The 27,295-nt window shown below is 38.5% G+C and overlaps 1 protein-coding gene across 5 annotated transcripts in view; it reads right to left on the reverse strand.

The window, feature by feature from the left end:
• The window catches only part of LOC139986502 (protein groucho), a 154,412-nt gene that overhangs the window by 44,059 nt on the left and 83,058 nt on the right, over window positions 1–27,295 (reverse strand). For all 5 annotated transcript variants that reach the window (XM_072001899.1, XM_072001890.1, XM_072001926.1 and 2 more), the window contains one exon: window positions 5,959–6,096. In XM_072001899.1, coding sequence (XP_071858000.1) covers window positions 5,959–6,096 — 138 coding nt within the window. The remainder of the gene's footprint in view (window positions 1–5,958; window positions 6,097–27,295) is intronic.

Consider the following 27,295-nt stretch of genomic DNA (forward strand, 5'->3'; position numbering starts at 1 on the left):
TAGAAAAGGAGAGGAAGGAAGGAGTTTCTCGGTGGTGGAGAGGACGATAAGGGGTAGCAGCGGAAAGTGCACCACCCTCTGCAAACTATGGTACACTCGTTAAGGACGGGCCGAATATTCCTGGAGAGCAGTTTGCCGAGATAATTAAATGGTTTAACGATATAATAACCTCGCGTCGAGCGACTGTCTGAGCCACCCACAAAACACACAAACAGAGAGAATGAAATGGGAATGAAATGCTGCTAGAGAGAGAGAGAAAGGTTCGGTCGAGGGAGAAGAAGACGTCGGAGCAAACGATTTCCCGAGGATTCAAGGGAGGGTTTTCTGTAGAACCCCTAAGAAACGTCCCGAGCTTCCCATCACCGGTAACGATAATAATCCTGACCTCAGGCTGTCGTGCCAGTATTCGCGGCATCGCAGGCGTTCTGGCCCATTCACGTTGAGAAGATCATTTCCGTATTTGTGGCGGGATTCCGCTAATGATTACGACGAACTTTACTCCGACCAGCTGAATGTATCTCGCCCCATCCCCCTTTGTGGCCGATGGCTCGTTTGTAACTTCCTAGCGGGTCGAGTGAATGTACGGAGTGTGAGGGATGTTTGGAATTTTGAATATGTATTTTAGGTATCGGCAGAGGAGACGCAGTTTGGTTTTGCGGGTGCTGGATATTTTAGATATTACGAGGATCACGTGTTTAATTAGTTAGAGTCGTTATTCGGTAAAGGATAATGCTTGTAAACGTTGATAGAATATCGATTTTTACCAGCTTTTTATGCGAAGTCTATGGATGAAAAACATGATAAATCAAATTTCCGAGAATCTCGTTACATTATTAATCAATACAAAGTTATCTTCTCGTTTAATCTTGCAATTAAATATATGTTTCCGATATCGACTCGAACACTGTTTAAAAAAAAACATTATAGATTCGTCATCTATTTTCAGGATGTTCATATCTTTGAATTCACCCTTACTTTGTTCAACTAGTTCGTATTAAAATACTTCCTTTTTAGCCAGTAAGTGATATAATGGTCAGAAAATAAAAAAGAACAAAAAATAGATTTATCGTATTTTGCTATATTATTTACTTTCTACAATTACCAGTAGAAAGATCTTTATAATGGAAAAATCACTTTTCACGCTACTCGCAAATACAAGACTCCTTACAAAAAGAGCAAATATATTCTATAAATAATACAGTATCCCGTCTTCGAAACTTTAATCAACTTTTACCCTTTTACGGCATAAGGGAAAAAACACATTCTAGTAAAAGAAAAAGAAACAAGAGAGAGAAGAAGTTCTACTCGCGAGGAGTTAAACGAAAAATTATTGACCATTTACCACTACTTTCACCCCGCAGGCAATTTACCTCTGGGGAAGAGTTAAGCCGGCAAAGCGGGAGTTATTTCAATCTGAAATTTTTACGCTCCGAACGCGGAGGGTCTTCTTTTGTGAGTGGCGGCAAAGAGGAAGTCATTACGAACCCCTTCATCTTCGCGCGAGCCTTCTTACGCCACCTGTATCCACCGGCGGCGTCGCAGGCTTGTTCTCAGCAGTTTTCACCGGTGTCGCCGCGATGCTTGCTGACTCAACCAGCCGTGAAGATAGTGCCGCTAAAAGATCCGACGAGATCGTCTTAACCTTCTTCTATATCACACATCGTTGACGCCTGAAAAGCATCTTCGGCCTTTCCTATGCTACGATATTATGAACGTCAGCAACATTGTCCGTGCCTCGTAACTTTATAAACAGACGATTTTCTTACGGTGCTAATCGATTTTAAAGCAGCCTCTACGCAGTTACGCGGGTATCGGTGGTGTTTTATTTTACAACAACGATCGAAGATAGTGTGTATCGTAATTGATAATTGGAAATAGTCTCGTGATTGGTAATTGGCGTTGAGACGCGTAATAAGTCGATAACGATGGTTTTCAGGTGTAAATACGTTGTTGAGATAGTGGACGAGAGCGTGAATAGATCAAGAGCTGGTTACATTTTACTTCTGATAAGAGGTATAGAGGATTGTAAGAAGACAGATAGGGATCTTACTTAGTGGAACTATGACAATTGTAAAAGTAAGTATTGATAAATGATGATTACATTTTGTTTTCGACGTATATAGCGTAATTTGTTCTAAGACGAATATTATATCAGAAAATTAAAACAAGGAATCATCCGTATCGACTAGGTTATCGATTAAGTTATTTCACCGTCACTTTTTTATTATTATTTCTAAAGAGAACAAATTAAAATTTTTTTTACAAAAAAGATGATATTTTTACGCTTAAATAATATCGCGATGCTTAAGTACCCATTACAAAAAAAAACATTCCAATCTTTGCAACAGATTAATCCTCGCAAAAACCAATCTTTCTTATACTCCAGAGAATACGGCTCACAGCAGGAAATTTCACGACTCTTTTCACGATTGTCGGCGCTAGACAGTGTACGCACGCGAGCGAATTCCGCGAGGCGTTGCTGCGTTTTTCCTTCGATGCTGTAACAACCTGCAGGATTGGAGACAGCGTCGTGGGACGAGAAACAAACCGATGCAAAAAAACGACGCAAGAAAAAACAAGAACAACTACTTTGAGAAGAATCGGTAGCAACAAGAACAACTGAGAAAGACACGAAGTAAAGACAAGAAAGATAGGGAGGCAAGAAGGGGGAAGCGATTTAAAGCGCGCGGAATCCAGGGATTCTGCTAAGGATTTGCCGCACGTAGCCCGACAACGCCGCGGATCCGTGCAAGTTTCTATGGTCGGAGTTGAGAGAGTCGAAGCAGAGAGAGGAGAGGATCGACGAGAGAAAATCGAGGGGTTGGCCGAGGGATGGAGGGAGGTTTCGAAGGCAGTTGGGTAGCAGGAATGCTGATTAGTCGGTGCTCGTGCGCCGTAACACTATAACCTATCCGGCCTGGAAACCGGGCAGGAAGACTCTGGATAAGATTCGAGGGGCGAAGGGAAGGAAGGTGGAGTGTATAGAGAAGAGAGAGAGAGAGAGAGAGAGAGAGAGAGAAAAGGAGAGAGAACGAAAGAGGAGCAGGGGTTGCAGGGTTCGAGGAATGGGGTTGCAGATCAGAGTGGCGGGGTGGATGAGCGCGCGCGATCCAAGGCGAGTAGAACCGAGAGACTCAGGATGAGAGAGAGTAGGGGAGAGAACGCCGGCAGAGAAGCCGGCGGCTTAATAGGGAGGAAATTGAGTGCTCGAGCAATATTGAGGAGGATTCGGGATTCGGGATTCGCCAGGATCGTATCCATCCGTCCGCTTTCGGATTCCTCGGGCGTGCATCGGCTTCCTCCTACCACCGACCAGGGATTCTCATTCGCCGCGAATGCGTTTCACGCCGGACTGAACGCGAATCAGACCCGACCCGTGTATTCACCGGCCATTCTACACGCCGATACGCCCGCGAACGAGTTCGCGTAAATTTTCCTCCAAGGGGATTTGCGGCCGAACCAGCTCTTCCACCCTCACCCCATCGCGGCGGATTGAACTTTTCCTCGAGGTCCGTCCACCTCGATGATCGTGCGCACCGTTGGGGCTTCTTCCCTGTTTGGCTTTGAAAGAAATTAATTGCGTTCTCTGGCCGAATGCTGTGACCTTTTGCGGCGTTCACAACAACGATGAGATACGCTGTAGATAAATATATTATCTGGTAGATTTTTCTTACTGACTCGTTGTTTAATATGAGCAAACTACGGATGTTTATGCAAATTCAGATTTTTATCGATCGACTAAAGAAACGAAAGTTGAATAAAAATTTGTTGTATCTTCTAAATATTCAAACAGCTGAATAATTCGTGTATTTATATACATTATGTGTAAGCTGTATATTTTTGCACATTTAAATCTTCTATCGAGAATAGAAGTAGATTGATTCTTAAAGTCGGAACAATTTGTTGTTTCAAATGAATGCAAAACAGAAACATTCGGTGCAACAACTCATTCTATTATGTTACCTGGATTTGATTTGAAAAGAACGAATCCCTTCGACATTGTATGATTAACGCAGATTATCGGAAAAAAGTAAATACTGTAAGTTGTGCATATTTGAAAAAAAGTTTATCTGTGTATTCTTAATATCTCACGTATCGTAGATTCCATTGAAAAATTTAAACGCATAAAATTAGTCCGCTAAATATACGACCTGTATTATGGAGATATTTCAGTCGCATATTATGGAGAACGTAATTGCTTTTATATTGATCTGCTAATGCTCGTGGTCGTAAATATTGAAAATTGAATATTAAAATTAGAAACGCTTTGTACGCCAACACGCGAAATACGATATACAGACAAATAGATAGAGTGTCAAATGTTTCATAAAATAAGTACTCTGATGACCGAAATATGAATCAAACGTTATTCGATATTCATGAAGGTTTGCTAAAACTGAAAGCCCATAAAGCGTCGAACAACTCGTATCTCATATAACAACGTAAAATCTTGCTGGCTATAAACTAGAGTTTGACACCGACAACGAATAACAACGATACGACAATCGTTGACTAATAAAACGCGTAATTGCGACGAATAACTTTATTCGTTTCGTTCGCAACAAATTTCCCCGATTCGTAACGAATTTCACGGTGCGATCGTTTTGCACCCGGTGTCCCTTCCTATCGCTTCGCAATCGTTTTCAATTTAGAAATTTATCTATCCGTCGTTTCGATAACTCCGCGCAATGAAAATAACAACCGATCCTGCTATAAAAAAGAAAAAAAGAAAAAAAAATGACAGAAAGGAAAAAGGAGACAACAAATGAGGAACAAAAAAAAATTTTCCCCCGTGTTCACAAATCATTTTCGGCGGCCAGATCGATTCGAGAGGAGCGGTTTTTTTTTTAAAACAGAAATTGATTTTCCATTAGAGAAACAATGAAATCCCTTTAATTTCGATCGCTCGTGAGAAATTTCGATTGTTCGCCAGCGTGTTTGTTTTTCGTGTCATCGGCCACGTTTAATAATTAATTTGCGGATTCGACGTTGCTATTGGAAGCGTCGTTGGATAGATTTGGCGGTAAATACAAATATCACGTCACACGATGTATAAATGTATACGCACGATACTGTTTAATCGCAGCGAATTGGGAAACAGGGAAATGATGAGCATACCGTACAGCTACACTTGTATTTTCATATGTTGCGGTGTATTTCTCTTTCATCCACAATTATAATGTACGATAATAAGCTAAATATAACCGAGCCTAATTTATGGTTTGTATTAATCGCTTGCCATTATCGCTTCATTTTGTTACATATTCATAAACGTCTAATTCGGTTAGAATTTGTATCAAAATTAGTATCACATAAAAGCGATCTGTGCGATTATTTAAATATCGTTGAATAAATTAAAAATTTAAACGTTGTATAAAATACCCGAGTAGAGATAATTTCTTTCTAATATTGCGCGATAATTTAATGCATAATAGAATAACAATAGCTAATTTAATAAATAACATCAACACGTTATAAATGCTTCTTTTTTATGATTTTTAAATTTGTATAAATTTATAAAATTTACCTGCAATCTTTCATATGACTTGTTACCGAACCATGTGAATTTATAATGGTGTTTATTAATATCGATAACTCGTAGCTTGTGATTTCAGATTTTACTAGCACATAGTATCATTTTAATGTGTGACAAGCACGTTCAATGAAATTAAATATTTCTTAGTTTCATAAAAAATATACTAACATATAGATAAATTAAAAAAAAAAATAATTTTCTTCTCACGACAACAAAACAAGTTATCAATTTCGATATCAATTCTGAGCAATAACACTTGGCTCGCTACATTCACCCATTCGAGATTCCATGTTGCCCGAAATTTTCATGTGACCGAGTAAACTTACGAACGTATACATCGTGTACGCGTGTAGCCGTATGTCGTGATACACACGGCCGTGTATCACGAGCGGGTAATTTATCTTCCATTGGCGTGCACTCACCCCGATAATGGCGTTGAGTTCGGTCATGGTCACTTGTTTGGCTCTGTCAACAGCAGTAGCGACTTGTTGTTGGTGTTCCTGGGAGAGAAACGGCAGGATCTGAGCAATTATGGCGTTTAACCTCTTCGCTATCTCTGTCTGAAAATAGAAAGGAGAAACGATCCTTATTAAAGGGTAAATCGTTTTACGGTTGATCGACGAACCATGTTCGCCGTAATTGAGCTCGGATAACGATTGTCCTTTTCCCTCGCTCTCTATGATTCACCCACGCTCACCTCTCTTTGCCTTTCTCCTCGCGCGGTTATTCCAACGGTATCAATCATCGAGCGTGACACCAGTCGTATCGAACGCGTGTACATTACTTAATTCGAGTTTTATTGAGTCCACTCGCTTTCTCGATTGATCGTTTAGCTCGACCGAATCGTCGACCTGTGATTTATATCGTGGTTCTCGCGTCAATCTCGCGATATGCGTATGGGTAATTGGCTGCTATTATCTCGAATTCGCGTAATAGCATGTATTCGGCGAGAATTTATAGACCGGGGTATTAAATAGGCTGTTAAAAACCTTCATATAACTTTTGTTTGTTAATAGATTTAATGCTAAGTTAGATTCAACGTATGCAAATTTCTGTAACATTGTTACTTTATTTTTCAATTTTAAAATTCCCTACACTTTCCTACATTCTGTCTAATCTACTACTTTCACTTGATTGCCAAGCTGACGTACTGTTCCATTCCCGGCATAATTTTCAAGATATTCTGACAATATTATAATATTGAAATATTAATATTACGATATTAAAATGTTGCTTGTAATTTGAAAAAAAAGTTTGTAATTAGGACGTAGGATAGGTCATGTTTGAAAATTACATAAAAATTACGTAGTACAAAAAAATATATATATTGTACAAACTGTTCTTATTATCAGTTAATACCTAATTCACCTTACAAGATATACTGACACTGATATAATTAAATATACCGGGCGTATCGGAACGAATTAACAATGATAAACCAAGTAGTTCCTCAGTTGTCCGGAACACTTGACGGTTTTCCGGTGGACTGCCGCGACACGTGACTTCTCTAGCTCACCGGGCGACCTTAATTTCCGGCCAAAGTGATGGCAGATACAGGTAATGCCCGTTGGCATCGGTCGAGACGAAAATTGAGCCGAGAAGGGAGAGAAAGAGAGAGAGAGAGAGAGAGAGAGGCCACGCTACCGCCGATTCAGCGTGGATTTAATTTAATCCCCGTCAGTCTGTTCTGACCGGAGGGTGTCGTAAACACCCTTGGTCGGTTATGGCACACCTACATTTGTACTGTACTCGTTTTCATCGTAAGGATGCGTGAAGCCAGCCTTTACCTTATTTCATACGATCAAAGCAGCAACCAGCGGTTGCAGATTCTCTTTGCCATAATACATTGTTCTTTTGTGAACGTTCTGCATGTTCTGGTTGTGAATATTGGAAGAATGTGGTTACTCGGATATGGAGAGAAGCCTCGGTGTATTTTCTGGTTTATGAATATTGGAATATTTGACTACCGTGTTTAAAGCTTTGTTATATACGAGCCTTTTAGGAGTCAAACTGATCCAACATTTTATTAATATTTTAATTTCATTAAGTAAGCACACGATTAACGTTCAATATTCTCGAAAATCAAATAAATTACTTCCATAACTTTACTCGTCGGAAGAAAATGACACGAACAATACTTACGTATTGTTTTACGTATTTTTATTTACGTAAAAAAAAAAAAAAAAAAAATTATTAAAACAAGTAATATTTTAATATCTTTCAGCGTATTAATATTATTGCTGAAGTGGTCACCACTTCTAAGAAAACTCTACATCTGGTCTTTTTAGTTTTCTCAAGCATTGAAGCCATCGACAGCGCATAGACAAAAGACTGGGACGAAGGCAGACCATAAACAGTAGACAGGCGACGATGGCTTCAGGGCTTTCAGTCATAGGGTAACACTGCGGATCTGGACCGGCTCAAATTACATTGCTTCTTGTATTTGTATTAAAATATATTTTCTACCTTACAATTTATCCACGCGTTCCTTTGTTCACACATCTAATAACCTCAATAATTATGAACTGAGATTTTTAAAATTACGAAGAGAGTGGAACAATCGTTTGTTTGCAAATGATAGAAAATATTGAAATATAACTTTTTTTTCTCTCTTCATATGGTATTGAAAAAAATAACTGAAAAATTTCAAGCTCGTTTTATATAAACACATAAATAATTCTGTGAAAGCTTTCAATCTAAAAATCTATTTCCAAATATTGCATCTGCTTGTTATAAATTCTTGCAGCCTGAAAAATCCGATTATCTATCTGATAACGATAATTACTGATATATAAACGTATCTGTTCCTGCATAATTATTTACGGAATTATTTCCCATCGTTATTTTCCACCTTATTTACTACTGTGATGTTACAGCCTGTTATTTATCAATGTTCATTTCACTTCATCTAATATTGTATCTATATGTCTCGTTTCTGTTGTCCCTCTAGCGTCGAATATTCTGAATTTTGCACGCTAGGGTCGCGTTTCAGCGTACTCGAATTTTAATCGGTTTCAACTTTAATGAAGCCGCCGCGTAATTGGGAATAATAATTCGATTAATGTATAATTGAACGCGCCGCCCACTTCCCAGCGGTGCTGCTAGCAAAATCACCGGGGTTCATTTGTGTTAACGATGCGACAAATCATCGATTTTACCGACCGAGTTGCGCGAAGATGCTCCGTTAATTGTAGAGCGCGGAAGTTAAACGAGCTTTACGATTCATAGGATTTAACAGAGACCTCTTCGAATCGCAGAATCGAACGGATCGATGAATCTCCGCCTAACATACGACTTTTCTTTGAAGTTCGAAATGTCAAGATTATATGATACAAACGATAAAACTTGCTTACAAACGAAACGTATAATTAGGTGATACAGATTCGTGATTGAATTGATAGAAGGCGGACACGAAATAATTGCAAGAATGTAATTCCTTTGAGTCAAAGATACAAGTTAATGATACCGTACGCGTATAACGTAAGAAAATTTTATGAATCAAGAGATCGTTATAATGCAACAGAGCAAAGTTATAATCGGCAACACAAAGGAACTTCGTATCGCATGTTCCTTCTATATTGATTTGGTCTCATATCCGATGCAACAAAAAATTCGATATCATCTACTATGTTCTATAAAGAATTTAAGAAAGTAGAACTTCCGCTAGAGTATCACGAGAGGAAGCTAGAGCATCGCAAATTTCGAGCGAAATAAAAGCGATATTGCACTCTTACGTATATCTTATTCGTATCTCTCATACATTTTACAATTTGAAAAAGCCTGGAAAGATAAAAGAAACCTAGGTGTGAACATAAGTCACTCAGTTTCATTACGTATCGCTAGAATTCTCTAAAAAAATTCTTGACCATTGCGTATCAGAATTCTAATCACGAGCGCAAGCAAATCCAAATCCGATTGTACACAGTACGAGAAAAAACTGAAACAAAATAAATTAAAAACCTTGAAGACTCCCCATGCGCTCTCAGAAATTCATGCCACTTGGCTCTTCACTACCCCAATTACCAGCGAGGGGTTGCAAAAGAGGCGTCTCGACGGTGGCGACCCATTAAGCGGCGCCTGTGCGCCGTGCTTTTCGCGCGTTCGTAAAGACGGTGCGTGCGTGTAAACGAGAGGAAGCATCGCGGAAACGGAACAAGTCTATTCGTTGCGCAACAGGAAACAAAACAACCGGGTGTCCGCCTACGAAAACGGTGCACGACGCTCCTCCGTACGACTGGTAAACGCGAGCTGCAGATATGATCTATCTGGTAAATGCAACCAGCTCTTCCAGGATCTCTTTCTCTCCCTTTAGTTCTTGTTTCACCCCATCGTCAGAGTGTCTCGCAGCAACGGTAGGTAACGCGAGCATTGCGGCCTGACAGCAGCTGTTTTCACTGCCGCTTAAACAAGCGCTGGATGCTAATTGAAATATCGCGGCCACTAAAATTCTTGGCAAGTTTCCCTCTCTCGAGCCTGCGAGCTGACGAGCGAGCGACCGGAAAGAAGGAGGACAAGGTAGAGGGAGAGAATGAGGCAAGGCGGGGAGTTGTTTTAATTACCCGTCGTCCTCCCTGTGTGCTAGTCATTAGACCACTAATTATAACGTACGGAAGAATGAGTCGCGCCATCCACGAATGAACCGTACCGAGCGGTGAAACACGAACCGAGGAACACGATATTGCGATTTTCGTTGCTTTCAAATAGATATAGACGTTCGCGTATAATTCGTGAACGTGATACGCTGAAGTGATAAATTAACTCTTTCGGGCACCATCTCTCACTAGTTTCACTATAGTTATATGAACAACTACGTCAGCAAAGGTATAAATGCCACAAATAAGTGAAATAAGGAAAAACATATACGTTTCTGTTAATTTTCTGATCTTTTATGTTACTTTCAATTCAAAATAAAAACTAGCTATTAGGATATAAGGATATCTTCTTATTTTATTTCTTCAAGTTTCTTCTCTTTTAACACTACCACACCAGTCAAGTTGGTTAGTTTTACAATTTTATTTTAAAATTCCCACTTCATTTTATATTTTTTTCCACAATGATATAATGACGTTCGCAACAATAATTAAAAGGATAATATAAGATTTTTATTTTTTGTTTTATGTATTCAGACTGAAAATAATTTTGTATCAAGGCTACTTATACCAATACCATTCAAAATGATTGGTACCTGTCAAATGGTAAAAGGGTCCTGCAATTTGTTTATCGAGGCTCAATTAACCAGTTTCCTCGTTTTGTACAACTTCTCACACGTTTTTAAAATTTTTACTACGTATCATTCAATATGATGATATCAGCTATCAGGAAAATTCCGGATCGATCGCTAGATCGCTAAATGTTATTAGAAATACCACACCAGTTAAAATAACTGCTTATACAATTTTATAAATGTGTCAACCCAGGTGGATTATTAACACCAAAAATCTACTACATAACATGGAATTCCTTCTGTAAGAAGGTAATAAATTAACAAATATAAAAATATTCTATTATTACGTATTTTTAAAGACAAGCCATTTTGACTGGCTTTGGTAGAAATAGCTTTGTGTTAACTATCGGTAGTTCCAGTATTAATTATACAGATGTAAATCTCGTAACCTGTCGTGTCGATCAGTTTCATAAAACAATTGGAAACCGGGATCTTCCTAGAACCTTATGTAAAAGAAATCTTTCTAAGAACGAATAAATACTCGAACGATTTGCACTTCTATTGTGATCTCTTGCGTTGTTATCATTCTTTTCACCGTTTCTTTGGAAACGTTATTCAAAGACCAACTACTCTCTATAACCACACAATTCAGAAAAAAAAAAAAAAGAAAAGAAGAAAGAGAGAAGGAAAAAAGAGAAGAATAAAAAAAGACTGCGGAAAATTTGGTTAAATACTGGGAAAGTAGCAATCTTTCGTTTATCCCGTTATCCAATGGCTATTTCTATTTAAAATCGGTTGGCTGGCGGGAACAAAGGGAACGCTCGTTACCGTTCCACAAAAGCTTCTTCAAATTGCATTCTCGAAGTTCGTCGCGTGCAAAATTCGCCTTTTAAATGGGCGCGGTAGCCGCGGGAGCCAAGGGGACAACAAGCTTCGCGTTAATTTCCAGCGCGTTGATACAATTTCACGGCGCATAATCAAGCCACCGGAGTTAAAAGAAGAATCCCGGGTAAAAAGAAATAGAAAAATTGCGTGCGAAGGGTGAGCCATCGAGGGAGATGGGGGTGTGAGAGAGAGAGAGAGAGAGAAAGAGAGAGAGTGCAACACGACTAAGGGAGGACAGTACAAGACGTAATTGCGTTGCCAAGAAGTTTTCTCCGGCTGAAGAGGTAACCAAGGAAATAATGAATGGCTCGGATGCTTTAGCAGGTGCGCGAAGAAAAGGGTGAAAGGAATAAAAGGGGAAATAGAGAAGGGGGCAAAAGGAAGGACGAGGGAGAGTTTTGGTGCTGCTAGCACTGCTCTCATTGTCCCGGATTTCACACGGGAGAGATGAAAACCTTGGTTGGAATGAATTTTTCCCTACCGAGCCAAATTGGACCAAGAAGATTGCCAGCCTGACCGGCTACGTGTCCCTTTTCCGTTGCAAAAGGCGCTTCTCTCAATCCAGAGATTGCCAACGGATTTCCATCTTCAAAAATCTACTTCAACAGGGCTGGTTTTTTTTTTTTATCGTACGAATAATTTTAGGGATATTAAATACTTTTATCGAATTTCGTTAAGGGTATTTTATACGGATAGTTGGACTATTGCGAAATTACAACAAAATAATCGTTTTATCATTTTGTAAAAATGATAGGTTCGTCAAAGAATCTTTAATTCAGCTCGCTACTGATTATCCTGAAAATTTATTCCATGTCGCTTTCATGTTTATACAAATTCTTTGCACTTGTTCCTCTCTTTCAATGATTGTCTTAAAGTCAACTGTGGTGGTTACAGTATCACTGATGATAAATGTGTTCATATCAGGGATCTCCCAATTGTTATGAATAATATACATATGTATACAGAATAGAATGTATATATCGAAGAATCAGAATGTTGATTGTTAACACGAAAACCTCATTAGAGAAACTAATAATTTCTCAAAATAAATTTTCTCCCAAACCAAAATTAATTGAAAAAAAGAAATAAAAACTTATTCTGAACCTCGCTTTACTCACTGACAAATTTCCCTTTCTTTTACTCAAGCCATTCTACATACACAAACACACACACATACCCCGAACATCGAAACCAAAAGCACCTACAGATTATAATTTCTACACATTATAAAACAACTTTGCCTACGTCTCTATACTCCATCCATTTCATCAATGATCCCTGCACGAACAGTGCATCAAACACCACGGGATACAGATATGCAACAGCGCGTGTAAGAATCTTGGTTTTAGCCTGTGATCGACTGTTATTCTCCTCTCTTTGGTTCTGGGTGCGCATAGCACGGGGTCGGGACATGCCGAGACAAGGAGGCGGCGGCGGCGTGGCTCGTAATATCACGAAAACCGCAAGAAGCTTTAGCAAAGTGCCTGCACTTCGCCTGATGTGCCGCCTACACTCGACTCGCGTTTCCACGTCGACCTGTATTCATATGATCGTGTGCGTGCTCGAGTGTGTCGGAACCACGCGAAATAGGCATTCTCGTATAACATTGTACCGGCAGCCGTCTAAAAGCTGGCAGCAACATTCGCAGCATGAAAATGCAAAGCGACAAAGTGCCGCCGATAAAATTCTTCGCCGGTAAAACGATGACGTGAACCGAATGCTCTTCCGCCACCTACTTCCATTCCCGCTTTCTATCGACAGCCAGCCTCGAAGCTCGATATACAGCCGATAATCTAATACATACCACGTTCCGACCGGGAACATCCAGGAATCTCGATGATCCCGCTTCCAGAGGTAAGACGATCCCACGTCGTCCAACTTTACGCTGATTCCTTTTCGCTCGAGGGTGGATCAAGTTCGGGCGGATATATCGAAGAATGTTTGGGGAAAATCTGGAATGCTTTATTGGTTTGCATTTTCTTTCATAATTATGTTTCACGAGAGGGTTCAAGCTTCACTCTCTGTTTCTTCCTTCCATTTCTTCGATCAGTTGCGGATACTTTTTAAAAGAGAAACAAATTTTTGAGTTTCGATCTTTTTCATATTTTTTATGTTACTATCGTGTAAACTATCGTCGATTTTCGTATTCCAGTAATCAAATGATGTAGTACCAGGGTTACAAGATTTGAATGATTTTATCGAAGAATCTATTTTGAATTGTGTTGAGGTTATTAGATGTATGTGAACAAAGGAACGCGTGGATAAATTGTAAGGTAAAAAATATATTTTAAATATTGAAGTGTAAATACAAGTCGGAATATAATTGAGCTGATCCAGATCCACACGCTAGCAGTGTTACCCTATGACTGAAAACCCTGAAGCCATCGTCGCCTGTCTACTGTTTATGGTCCAGTCTTTTGTCAATACGCTGTCGATGGCTTCAGTGCTTGAGAAAACTAAAAGACCAGATGTAGAGTTTTCTTAGAAGTGATGACCACTTCAACAGATTAGAAAATGTTTAAAATGTTGTGAATCAATTAAATAAAGGCCTGTACATTTTTCATGAACATTTGCAGTCTGTTAATTATCGGCTTCCTTTTTACCTGATACTTTTCCTTTATTTAATCACCTTGTTTGTTAGTTACAATGCACCAGCAGTATTTCTTATTTACCTCTTATCTTTTAAGAGAAAGATTCACATCTATGAAAGAAATTCAAACGACTTGTAATTCCTCAAGATACATCAGCGAAAGGTTAATATCATAAATAAGACGATACATAAGATGTGATATCACCGTTGATACATCAAGTATAAAGCTGGAAAGACGATAAGTATCGAATAACCACTGGCAGATCATAGAATAAAATCCGAAACTCTTGCACGGCTTTATTGTTTTATACCCACGGCTTTCCTTGCCCTCGTATTTCCTTAGCTTTTTATCGCCGAAAAGTGCTCTGTTATTGCCTTCAATAAACAGTTTACTCGTAACTAGCGTGTTCTTTACGACCTCCCACGCGTTGAAATTGCGCGTCATTACGACCCACGTAAAAGCACCGTGTAGATTATAAATAGGATCTTTTATCCCCGAAACTTTCAAACGCCTTGATACTCGAATAAAGACGCGTCATTATCCCACGCGTAAATTTCTTCTTCGTTAAAGCAACCACGTCGTTTCAAACTGTGCATTCCATCTCGTTTCAAAAGATTTAAATTCAAATATCCGGAGAAAAAAATAATACGCGTAACATATATACTTGAGATTTTCAAATGTAATCTTTGGAATCATCATAGGAGTAGTGCGTTCTAGTCGCAGACAAATAATCAAATGGGATCAAGATGATAGTACGCGTGACGCACTCGATGTTTTGCTTGGCCCACGTTCTTTTCACTTCAGCTAACGCAAACTCTGTTGCGTTGAAACATTGTTTGTTATTGCTTTCGGGGAGCAAACACGCGTGGGCGTAGCTACAAAGGTGATGATAACAAAATCTGAGGTGGTACATGGCTGTTTGTGTTGGAATTCCTCGTTGTAACATCAATGTACCATAAACTAAGCTCCGAAATAGTACGCGGTCCGTTAATTTAATTTTAACACTTTACTTATCATGTTTCTGGTACGTAGTAGTAGTTAATCGCGATGAAAAGCTCTATTGGAGTATGTCGTAATCATTCAAGAATTTTCCAATGTTTTCGACCATTTACTTCTATATTCGAAAATAGATTTTTCTTTAAACCAATTGGTAATTACGTATATTGATCAGGGCACGCTTGGGCGACTTTCAATTATTTTTAAAACGTGTTGCCAGGCTCATAATTTTTTTTATTTCACTTATGCACTCTCGCTCAAAAGTCGTAAAACTTAGGCCACGTTCTATTCTTCGTTTCAAGATTCAGTATTTGATGTAGATTATAATTTTTTATATTTATACACAGAATTAGACGCATTTTGGAGGATTGTTGAAGTGGGTTCCACTTCAAGGGAAACTCCACATCCTTTCTAAAGTTTAGTTTTCTTAGTTCTGGAAGCCATTGAGTATTGTTTAACACTAAATAAATTTGAAGGACCTCTTAGTCTTGTAGTTTTCTAGGAACATGCCTTGCACAGATGATGCGACGAGATACAGACAGGCCAGTTTTCCGTAATTGTATAAATACCCATAGACCTATGGTTTCCAAGCTCTTCCATTCCAAGCTGCCATTGTATTTATACTTAACTTGCTTAAATATATTTTTCTATTATACATTCATCCACGCATTTCCTCTCTCTTTCGCTCTCTCTATCTCTCACTCTTAACAAGAATAAATTCTAATAAAAGCAAACCTCGGTAAATGCAAACATATTACATTTACACTAAAAAAACAGAAACCACCAAATATCCAATTAAGTGGCATGAACATAACATAAACAAAGCAAGTTAAATACCTAGGGCTCAGCCTCGACACACAACTTACATGGAAACAACATACTAAATTAATTACAGACAAAATACGGATAAAAAGAAGACAGATGTATTGACTAACTAGTCAAAACTCTAAACTCAGCATAGAAAATAAACTAAAAATCTACAAAACGATAATAAAACCAATTTGGACGTACGCTATGGGGGACAGCAGCGATGAGCCATATAAATAAACTAGAGTCGCTACAATCGAAGACACTGAGAACAATAGTCAACGCTCCATAGTACGTCAGAAACGAGGAGTATTCAAAGACTTAAAAATACCAACGGTCAAGGAAGAAATCGGCAGGTACGCAGAAAAATACAAGGAAAGAACGACAATGCATTCAAACAAGCTGGCTGGAGAAATGAGAAAAACTCTCATAGAAAGAAGACTACAAAGAAAACACCCCACTGATCTCACTAAAGAAATAAAATAGTCAAACTGAAAGATGGTATCCCACTGAGGGTAGCCATCCACATGTTATTTAGCAATTAAGTTAGAAAAATTTACCAAATGTCCAGCTGGAAAAATTGTAAAGTACCAATTAAATAATAAAAAAAAAAGGATAAATTTTAATATACTTTCTTCGTCGTATAAACTCTCGAGTTGAATGATATTCTTCCAACGACCTCTCAATTCTTCCCAATCTTGAAGCAAATATAATTCCTATAAGCCCAAATGCTCGCCTTTAGTTTTCTAAATATTCATAAAAATATTTTCGATTCTTTCAACTTTGGCGTAAAAAAGTTTTCTCAAACGAGTGATAAAACCACAAATTTTCCCACATTCCAAGAAACATTCAGACTTGAAGATTCTTAAAGGGAATCTGAAATGCCATGAAACTTGATGTGTTTCGGAAGCTACCGTCGGCCAAAGGGTGAAACGAAAACGTTTCGAGCGAGAACGACATGGCCGCGAGTGAAGATACAGCGTGACGCACTGCGAAATGTTTAATTGAAGAGTCAGCAACAGCGGGGGATCAGCAGGGCTGGGTTATAAGCGGGAGCGGAAAGTTTACAGGAGGAACGGCGGCACGTTTAGCTCGATATGCTGGCGGAGAGTTGGCAGAAGCTGGGAACACGCGCCGGTAAAACGGCCCGTTACTCGCACTAACGAGTAAACCAGCAGTTGCTCGTTGGACTTTGCCGGTATTATGCTACACGAGCAAATAAACCGGCGTGTTCGGCTAACTCCCTGGTTTCTGGTAAGCCCCTATACACTGGCTACACTCGCTGTAAAGCCCGGCTAACGTCCGCGTGATTGCAATATTCCGCGGCTTGTGGAGTGCGCCGGATGTACGAGGCGTTCGCGCGACCGCGCCGTGTTTTCGCGTCGGTGTGCACACCGACGTCTCGCGACCGTTAAGGCATCCCGACGCACGATGCACCGGTGAAAACTCATTGTCCGTTACACGTTTCGTCCGACCTGGCGAAAGTTAAATTTAATCGAGTCGCGAAACCTGAATGTAGCCGAGAATTTGAACGTGTTAGCGTCGCAGTTTTCCAGTGTTTGGGAAAGAATAAAGGGATCATGCAGTGAGGTATACAATATGTATGGCAGACACTTCGATTATGAGCTGATTATTGAGCTCACGTTGCTTGAATTCATTTATACGCACGTCAGCTTGAATTACGTGAATGAAAAATAATACAAATAATTAATAGTCTGGTGAGAGAAATTCGGACAAATGAAGTTTCACTGTATGGAGAATGTACAGCAGAATATCGTTTACTCGAACAGATTGGGGAATAAGGCAGTTGGGATAACAGAGGTTCACTGGATAGTTGTCCTGTCCAGCTCTTTAATTATTAGATCGAATATTAGGATTTAGGTGTTACGATATCAACTGTTCCTTCTTTGAAGTTCCTTGATGTATAGAATTTATTTTGTATATAAACACACAATTGTTTATATACATATTAATATACTCATTATATAAATACGTGTTTATATGTATTACAAAGCTCGATGGTGGATCGGATAATAGATCAACATTAATTAGTTCGTATAAACGAAATTATAGAAGCGGTCAGATGCAATAATAAAAATTGAATTTGAATTCTGCCTTCGAAACAAATGCGAAATAAATACTCAAAGTGGTGGATATTTTAGCGAGGAAGATTTAAAATGTAATTGTATATGATCGGAATAAAAAAGGTTTGGGGGTGAAGTGTGGTTAAGCAGAAGTGTAGTACAGTACAGCTGGACGGTTATCAAACGAAAGCGTAGTCAAATCGATGTTTAGTAGATTTGGAACATTGTCAGTTTGGAGCGTAGTCAAATTGGAATGCAATCAATTCGAGGCGTAGTGAGATCGAAATGCAGCGAATTTGAAGGGTAGTTGAATCAAAACCTGGCTAATTAAATGCATAGTCAAATCGAAACGAGACCGATTCGGACTGTAGTTAAATTGAAACGTTCCCAATGCCAAATGAAGTTAATTTGGGACAAAGTCAAGTTTAGTCAAGTCGAAAAATAGACATTCTAAGCTGCTAATCTCATTCGACTATCTACAACATACAGACACTATGATGTTCGTAACTATTTCACTCTATAATTTAGGTAAAAAAAAAAGAATTATTAAAAAGATTACGATTATTAAAAAAAAAAAAGAGAAAGAAAAAAGAAATCTAAAAAAGATTATTATATTAAATTGTAATAAATATAATTATAATTATAATTGTAAATATAAAATATTGTAATTCATAAAAATATTTTATTTCTTTCTTATTTCTAAATGTTTTTATTTGTTTATATATTTTTTACACGTTGTTTTTAAATATTAAAGTTGCGAATAGGAAAGGTATACTTTTGGTGTCTGAAAAATATGTAGAGGACTAGTATAGAGGATGTTTGGTAGGTGATGTTTAATGACGAGATTGCTCGCTGTTGAAACTGTCGAATATATTTAAAATAATAAATTAGTATAATACTATATTCGCTGATACGCTCGTACAGTGTATAAACTGCAAAGTAAGATCGCTAATGACTCGTTTATTAAATTGCTGATAATTCGTTGATAACCAAATGATAACTGATCGACAACTGACTGTAACTCCATTCCTTGCGATCGCGTCCGCTTAGTTATACTGATCGGGGAAGAGTCGGAAAATTCAAATTCGTCTTTGTTCAACGGTTGTACGTAGCGGCGACATTGTTTTGCTCGCAGTTTATTTGTTTTTACATTACGTGTATCCTAACGATCTTGATACTCCGAGGCCAAACAACAACATGATTTGAATTGTTCTCCAACTCATGTGCCACTACAAATACTTGGGCATTTTACGATATCTGAAGCTTAATACATATTTTCTATTTATAGTATTTATAGTATATAGTTAGTATTTTTCTATCTAATTAATGCCATAGATTTTCCATGGCGTTTAGGTTCAGCAATTGCAGTAGATTTAATATTTGTAGATTACAGAAAAATATTTAAAACAATCAACTGAGCACTAACTATTCGACATAAATGTTACTGCTGCAAGTTTCAACATAAAGTCCTACACATGTAACGTTACGTTGCATCGAAAACACGCGGACCAATTTTTTCGCTGAAATTTTAAATTGGAATCGAAATGATAAAGTGAATAGCGAACAAGGCTGTGTGCACGGATGAACAGTTGTGCAACGGGTTTACGATAAAACGGAGGATACAGAATCCGCTGAAAACTCATCGCCCATTGTGCTCGTCCGCCGTACCGAAAGTTAGGTTTAATCAATTTAGCTTTCTGTAACCAATGCTCGTTCTGCTGCAAACTTCTACGCCGGTAGCACACGGTCGCGTTACGGAAAGGACAAATGAATTGTTGGTACAATGTGGAAATTCTGTTTGACTCGCTTTCCGATAGAGTAAAAATGAAAAAAGAGCTCAGCGGACACAGCACGCCTCTGAAATCATTAAAACAAATGTTTTTATTCGCTACTTTCCACGTTTTCTTACATGTATCGCGCAAAATGTTTAATATTCGATTAATGGTTACCGATACGGTACTATGTATTTCCATAGTTAATACATAACCAGATAATTAATACGTGAATTTTTTACAAACTCAAACTGATCAACTGTAATCTTTATTAATTACTTAATTTCATTATATAAATATACGATTAACGTTCGGTTCCCAAGGAACAAATGGCTCACCTTCATATGTTGAATCATCGCAAGAATTTGAATATGTTAATTCAAGATAATAATACGACGATAACACAACAATCGAAACTCAACTCTTCAAAGTATAATTCTTGTGTTAATTGCAGAAACCTTCTACATTAGAATTTACGTAAAACCATGAACGTGTTCATATACAACGCTTTCTTACGAAGGATTTAGGAAAATCAGAATATAAACATCCCGTTATCTGCGCGATACCGATTATTCATTGTGCGCGTTCGTTTCCCGTGTCGGAAGCTGGATTTAATCAGCTCGCTAATCACTTTATTTTTAGTTTTCGTAACGTCGGAGAATAATAACCGGTTGCATGGCGATGCGAATGATTAATGCTTTATCTATTATCTGGCTCGTTACGCGGCGAACACACACGACGACCGATAGAAAGTTAACAGGGTGATTAATGCGTGAAGGGATGGAGAATAAAAGAAAAGAAGAGAATACGAAGAACATGAAACGATGGAAGCATCAAAAGCGTCCTAAGCGTAGAAATTTCACTTTCCAATTTCTTCGATCAGTCCGATATTCCATCAGCCTCGATTAAACCTGATTGATCTATTCAGGAAGCGCTGATACCGCATAACGAGATACTCTATGTAAACGCAGAATAATTCCCACACTTATTTTACATGAAAAAGCTTGGTATCCTCGGTACCAGTTGGTATTACTTGTTCAACGAACAATTATCAAGAAAATTACTATTTTTTTCAAGAATTGAGTTTTTACCTGAGAACTCGATCCATGCGAGATCTCACGATCCCATCGTTTACAAATTGAACGAAAAAGACAAAAGAAAGAGAGGAAGATTATTTTTCTACTACCAGATCGTACGTGTAATAGGAATTTCTCCCCTTCATACGAGACAATATTCAATAAATGAAATTCCATGATACAATTTGATCAATAAACATTGCAAATCGCGTTTTAACGCAACGTTGATCCTGAACAGATTTATAAATTGAGCGACACAAAGTTTCATAATCATTGTTAGCGGATTAAGCGAAACAAAGATAGGAAAGAAGGCGGCAAAAAATAGAAGAAAAGGAACACGAACAAATACAAAATAGAGCAGAAAGCACGGCCTAGGAAAAAAAGCAGCCGTTTCGGTAACGCCGTCATGCGTGACGAATATACGCGTTCGCGATTTATGGAGAGAATTGCGGCGATGCAGGTAGCGCGGCTAGTCGCGCCGAAAATTGCTCGTATAAATATTAGAGCTCGCCATTGTCATTCGGTTAATTTTCCGCGGTGTTGGTTGTACCGCGTCAGAAAGGAGGAAAGGGGTTGGTGCTCGTACCGGCGGAACACAGGGCGGAGAGGAAGGGGTGGCAGAGGGTGGACAGAGGGAAAAACACAGATATCCCTACCCCCTCGATGGAATTTTATGCGCTTCGCGCTTTCGATGCAACGCACACGTGCTTCCCCAGCCGCATTTTCGTTGCACCCCCGTGCACCCTTCACGACTCACCCTCACGCGTCACCTCGATGGCACGACAAGCAACACCACCGATAAACGAACAAACATACACACACCTTCACGTATAGATATTCACGCATGCACGTATGCACATCTATGACTACACAAGCGAATGAACGAACTGAAAAAAATATAGCACGAGCAACGATTCGCGTAACGCCGACTACGGCCACGAATAATGCCGGGCTGGTGCTGGTAAACGAGTTATCGGGACAAAAGTTACAACTGTTACGAACGCGGTCTGAACCGCGACAATGGATCGACGTGGTGGCCAAAATAATTGTTGGTCCCACGCAATTCTGCATTAACCGCCACCGTCTACGTTTTCCTCGAATTTCTGCAAAACGATTGTTTTCGTAGCGGCGAGTTTCCTTTTCTTCGGATAATTAAGTTAACGAGCTTCTATGGTAACGAGCAGCTATTGCAAACATTTCTCAGATATTGGAAGATTAAGTAAACAAGTATGCCTTCGTTCATAGGAATTCGAGCATCCGTTGTCTTTATACAAAACGTGACAACTAATCTGAATCAAAGTTTTGTATCAAACGTATCCTAATATTAGGTTGTCCGAAAAGTGTCTTTCTTTTACAGATCCGTCTTTTACAACGATGCATCTTTATACAAACATGAAATCTAATTTGTCGAACGTTGTGATTTTTATTTTGATAGAATAAAATGTATCATACGTAATTCGATGAAATAATATAAAACGGAAAATGTTGTGCATCCATTAATTCCTTATAAAACGAAAGAAACTTTCCGAACGACCTAATAACACGCACAACGATAATACAAATTTTAAAATTGAAAATAAATGTGTACAAATGAAAAACTAATTTTCCTATACCAGGCGAGATTGTTATTACAGTATCGAATATATGGACTAATTACACTCCGACATTTCAAATATAATAATTCTTGAACGTTTCAATAATTTCCTAGTAATTTTTCAATTTTACTTAAACGTTCGCAGATTCCCTAATACTTAAAAACTACGGTGTACGTCAAATTGAAAAGAACATGCTAATTAATCATGTTTACATCTCAAATAGTACATAAATATGAATATTTCAATTAATCGAGCTTTCTATTGGTCACGAATCAGCACGATAATAAATCGTTCAACGACTTTCCTTTGATAACTATTTTCCAAAGAAATTCTTCCACTTCATAGAAAAGAAGAATCCGGCTGCTTTCCCACAAATACAAGCCCTTTTTTTCTCTCGACCATCGGTAGGGGAACCTGCCTCCGGTTATTTTCGATCGAAAAAACGAGCAGGATCGATGACTGATCATGCGTACAATTCGAGATCAGTCTGAGAGGTTAAGCTTTGAAGACAGAGGGTAATCGACAACGTCGAGAGGAGGACCGGCCATTATGTGTGAATGTTCGAGGGTAAACAGGCTGCAATCAATTCACGGGTTCATCGTGGCTGCTCGTCGAGGAGAGGGATGACTTCGAGTGGACGCTGCGCAGAGAATGCTCCTGCATGCCTCTCTCTCTCTCTCTCTCTCTCTTTCTGTCTCTATTTCTCTCTCTGTCTCTATCTCTCCCCATTTGTGTGTCTTTGTATATACATCTGAATCCGGAGGATTCAGAAAGCGAGATATTGTTACCTGCACTAGCATCGGCAATCAGTCGGCGACATAGGCGCTCTAATATTGCCAATGCAAAGGGGAGAGAAACGTAGTTGGTGAAGAGCAGGGGGAAGTAAAGTGGACTTGCTACAAGATCAGAGAAGGAGATGGAGAAAGAGACGGAGGAGAATAAGTGGCACTCGAGCTCCAATGGGGGAGAGGGCCTGACAGACGGCGAAAGATCGGGATGTTTGGATGTTTGAACGTCAGAGTGCTGAGACAGCACTCCAGCTTTCCACCCCCTTCCTCTCTTTTCTCTTTCTCGTTGTCGAGTGCTCGCCCCCTAACGTTGTACCTCGATACAACGGGTGTCCATCGTTACTTAACTTTGGTTAAATGGCGCATCTGTTAGCACGAGGTGTAGCACAATACTTGAACCCTTTCATGACCCTACGTCAAGTTAGATCCGCCATTGTACGTAATTCGTTTCATTGCTTTTGCTTTCGGTATATAGAATTAATTACTTTGTAGGGTGAGAAATTAATTTAAATTATATCGAAGATTCATATCGAAATTTAACAGAAACGTATATAAAAGTGGATACATTATTTATAGGTAAATCATGAGCAGGTCTTTGTATCGAATTCATGAAATTTATAAAATTAGTTAGTAGTAAAATGTACAACATAACTTGAAACGTAAAGCGTTAATGATTCATGGAACTTGATGACGTGTGAACAAAGAAAGAAAATCGAAAAAGAAGTCTATGGTTTTGTAATGTAGTCTAGCAGAATTACATTCAACCTAATCGATCAATCCAGTTTGCTGTCAGATGGATCGAGCACTTAACCAGGATGATTCTGGGATGTGAATAGGGTGAACAAGGGCCTATCAACTAGCACCCTCGGATAGCCGATAGTCCTTGTCTACCCTATCCACGCTCTACCACACCATGGACTCTAAAATTCGATTTCTACTGATTTTTTTATTCTTACAAATACTAATTATTAATATTTATTGTAACAATTGTAACGTTCGAATTCATTGAACGTTAAACGTTTGAATTCATACCCTATTTTTTTAAAACATCTGACTATATAAAACAATTGTTAAACCTTTCCAAACACTGAAATAAGATCCTAGTGTGTATAATTATTAATCCTTAATAAATAATTTCAACATTCATGAATACTGGAAAGCTTAAAATTTTTGTAAATATTTATTGCTTCCTATAAACTATCGGAACCAGTTTAACACTGAAGCTATCAACGATTAAAATACAGAATTTCAACGGCAGATCGAAATGAAAGATATATGAAACAAATACATAATGCAAGAAAAAAAATAAGCTTTCAGCCATATATTTCACCAGAAATCGTTCGAATCCCGCAAAAACTCCGCCATGAATCTATAAAATTTCTATTGAAAAAATACATATCTGATATTTCCAGTGTTAACGAAACAACAAAATACGGAAATTCCATACCGATATCAAAAATACAACGTTTATTTCATACACGAAATTCTAAAGATTCGTAGAAAACCATTTAATGATTAATAGATACGCAATTATTGTGTGTCTATTCGTACGATAAATTCGATGGAACGAATTGAATTTCGCTATTGTTGCGTCAGGTAAAGGAACGAGCACCGATAAGGCGGTTGTGATAGAAGAATCACAGTCGAGAAAATATCGATACTCTCGGATATCGAAGAGTAGAGTACATCACTCAGCCTTGTCTGACTGTAACGAAAGATAAAGAAGAGCGAGCACCCAACGAATTGACAGGGACAGGTCATTCTTTCGAGCGCAACTATGAGTAATCACGGTCGACCGGATGTATCGATATTACTACACGCTAAAAAGGAGTTTCATGCTGGGCGTACATCAATCATCGATCCTCAGGAATGTTCCTCTTCGACCCGAGACTCTGACCACGTCGATCGTGCGCTTGAATCTCGCAACGAAAATCTCTTGTTTTTCTTCGGGTTCTTATTGTACTTGTACCTTTCAATTGTAATGAAAGACGTTACACGGATCGAAACAGATTTACGATATTGGTTTTGTAGAAAAACAAGTTTACAACTGATCGAAGATAAAAGGAAGTAGAAAAAGTATGGTTCGTTGGTGAAAAAGGCCATGGAAATTTATAATACATAATCATAAAACACAAAATAATTATGGACATTAACATTAAAGCTAACTATGTCTACTATTGCAATTAAAAAAATATAGTACACTTAGTTAATCATGATCTGGTGTAATGAAAATAAAATAGATATGTGTAATTATGTTTCTATCTGATAAAAGTTAATATCAGTCGTGCGTACGTTTTTAGAAATTTTAATTAGAAAAACGGAAAATTAATTTGATGGTTTCACAACTAAATTGAAATTACTTAGAATAACCTAGTCTCGAAGATAAAATGAACTTTTTCACACTCTATATTCTAAAACGTTATAGTCAAGAACGTTATGTCGTGTATGTCGTGTTCAGGAACATCATATTCTGTAAATGCTATATCGTTAATCCGGGAATGTTATAGGTCATATTCTGTGTATACAGAAACGTGTAACATATTTCACGCTATACATAACATAATAGACCTGATAAATTGCACCACAAACTGAACAAGTATATCTGGTGGTTCATGATATCAATATCGATAAACAGTAAAACTGTAAACGATAAACTGTAAAATTCAAACAAAAGACATGTAATATAGAACAAGAAAGATAGAGGGGAAAATGTAAACACCAGCTAATTCGATTTAACTGGACAAAATTATAGTTGTAATTTACAGCTATCTTTACAAGCTATCTTAGGTTATATAAATAAATTTAGAGAAACATGAATAGAAAATCAAATAAAGAGTGCTTTCCGTGACTTTACACGGGATTTAAAAATTTAGAAAATAATAACATATAAATAAATATTTGTTACAAAACGATTAAGCAAAGAATCTTCGATTATATAAATAAAGAATCTCCAACATGGAATCCAAAGAAGATTAAATAAAGCGCCGAGTAAAAAATCTCCCAAATTCACACAAGATTTTTCAAGAAAAGCCGCTCTGTGTTGACACTTTGGTTCGTCGACGTATATTCTCATAGAGCAAAGTTAACAAGATGTTGAACAGCGACGTGCGCATCGTCGGCGTCGAGATCACCGGCGTAGGCGGTTAGTGGAGGAGCTCGATTACCCTCGAGTACCTAATTACCCATCTCCATGTCCCTAAACTCACACAATTCGCGATCTCTCCCTTTCCTGCTCCATCTCCATCTTCCTTGAACACGGCTGGCACGTTTCCCCCGAGAGACGTGGCGTCGCACCGGTCAGAGAACCGGGTCTGCCGAGGGTCGGGGCATCGTGTGGCGCGCACACAATGATCGATCAGAGTGTCAGTAGGTTACGGTTGGGCAAATTAGCGGCACTCAGGATATTAGACGAGCAGGAAAGCCGGAGCTCTACACGCCTGCCACGAAAGTGCCGGTAGCAGTCAATAACAACGGCGAGCCTTGCCTCGGCTATTAAGAGGGATGTGCCAGGCCAGGTATTAGAGGAAACTAGGGGCTGCTGCCAGGAGATTGCAGCCTCCAAATAGGTTGCCGGCGAGAAAATCGCGTTATCGCGACCGGGGATACTCCTAATAAATTAGTGCCTCCAATTTGTCGTAAATAATCGATTACGAGTACATTTCCGGGGAGGAACCCTAATGCTGCCGCGACGGCGATATCCGTCGTTGATAAATTACTGACCTCGTCGGAACTCGATGATTTCGTGAATATATAGATGACTCGATACTCTACCATTTGGAAGAAATTATAAATTTAATCTGGTGTAGATAATACAATATATAACGGTGTCTTTAAGGTCGACTTGAGTTAATGACAAACAAATCTTAATCATTTGAAATCATTAAACTGGAAAGTTGCCCTTTATGAAGAGAGATACGATGTCAATTTTGTATCGATGATACCGAGCTACATAGAATACATCTAATCAGATGTAACTTTATATTTGTAATTAAAGTAGAACA

Source organism: Bombus fervidus, chromosome 1 (genome assembly GCF_041682495.2).
Source record: "Bombus fervidus isolate BK054 chromosome 1, iyBomFerv1, whole genome shotgun sequence".
NCBI lineage: Eukaryota > Metazoa > Arthropoda > Insecta > Hymenoptera > Apidae > Bombus > Bombus fervidus.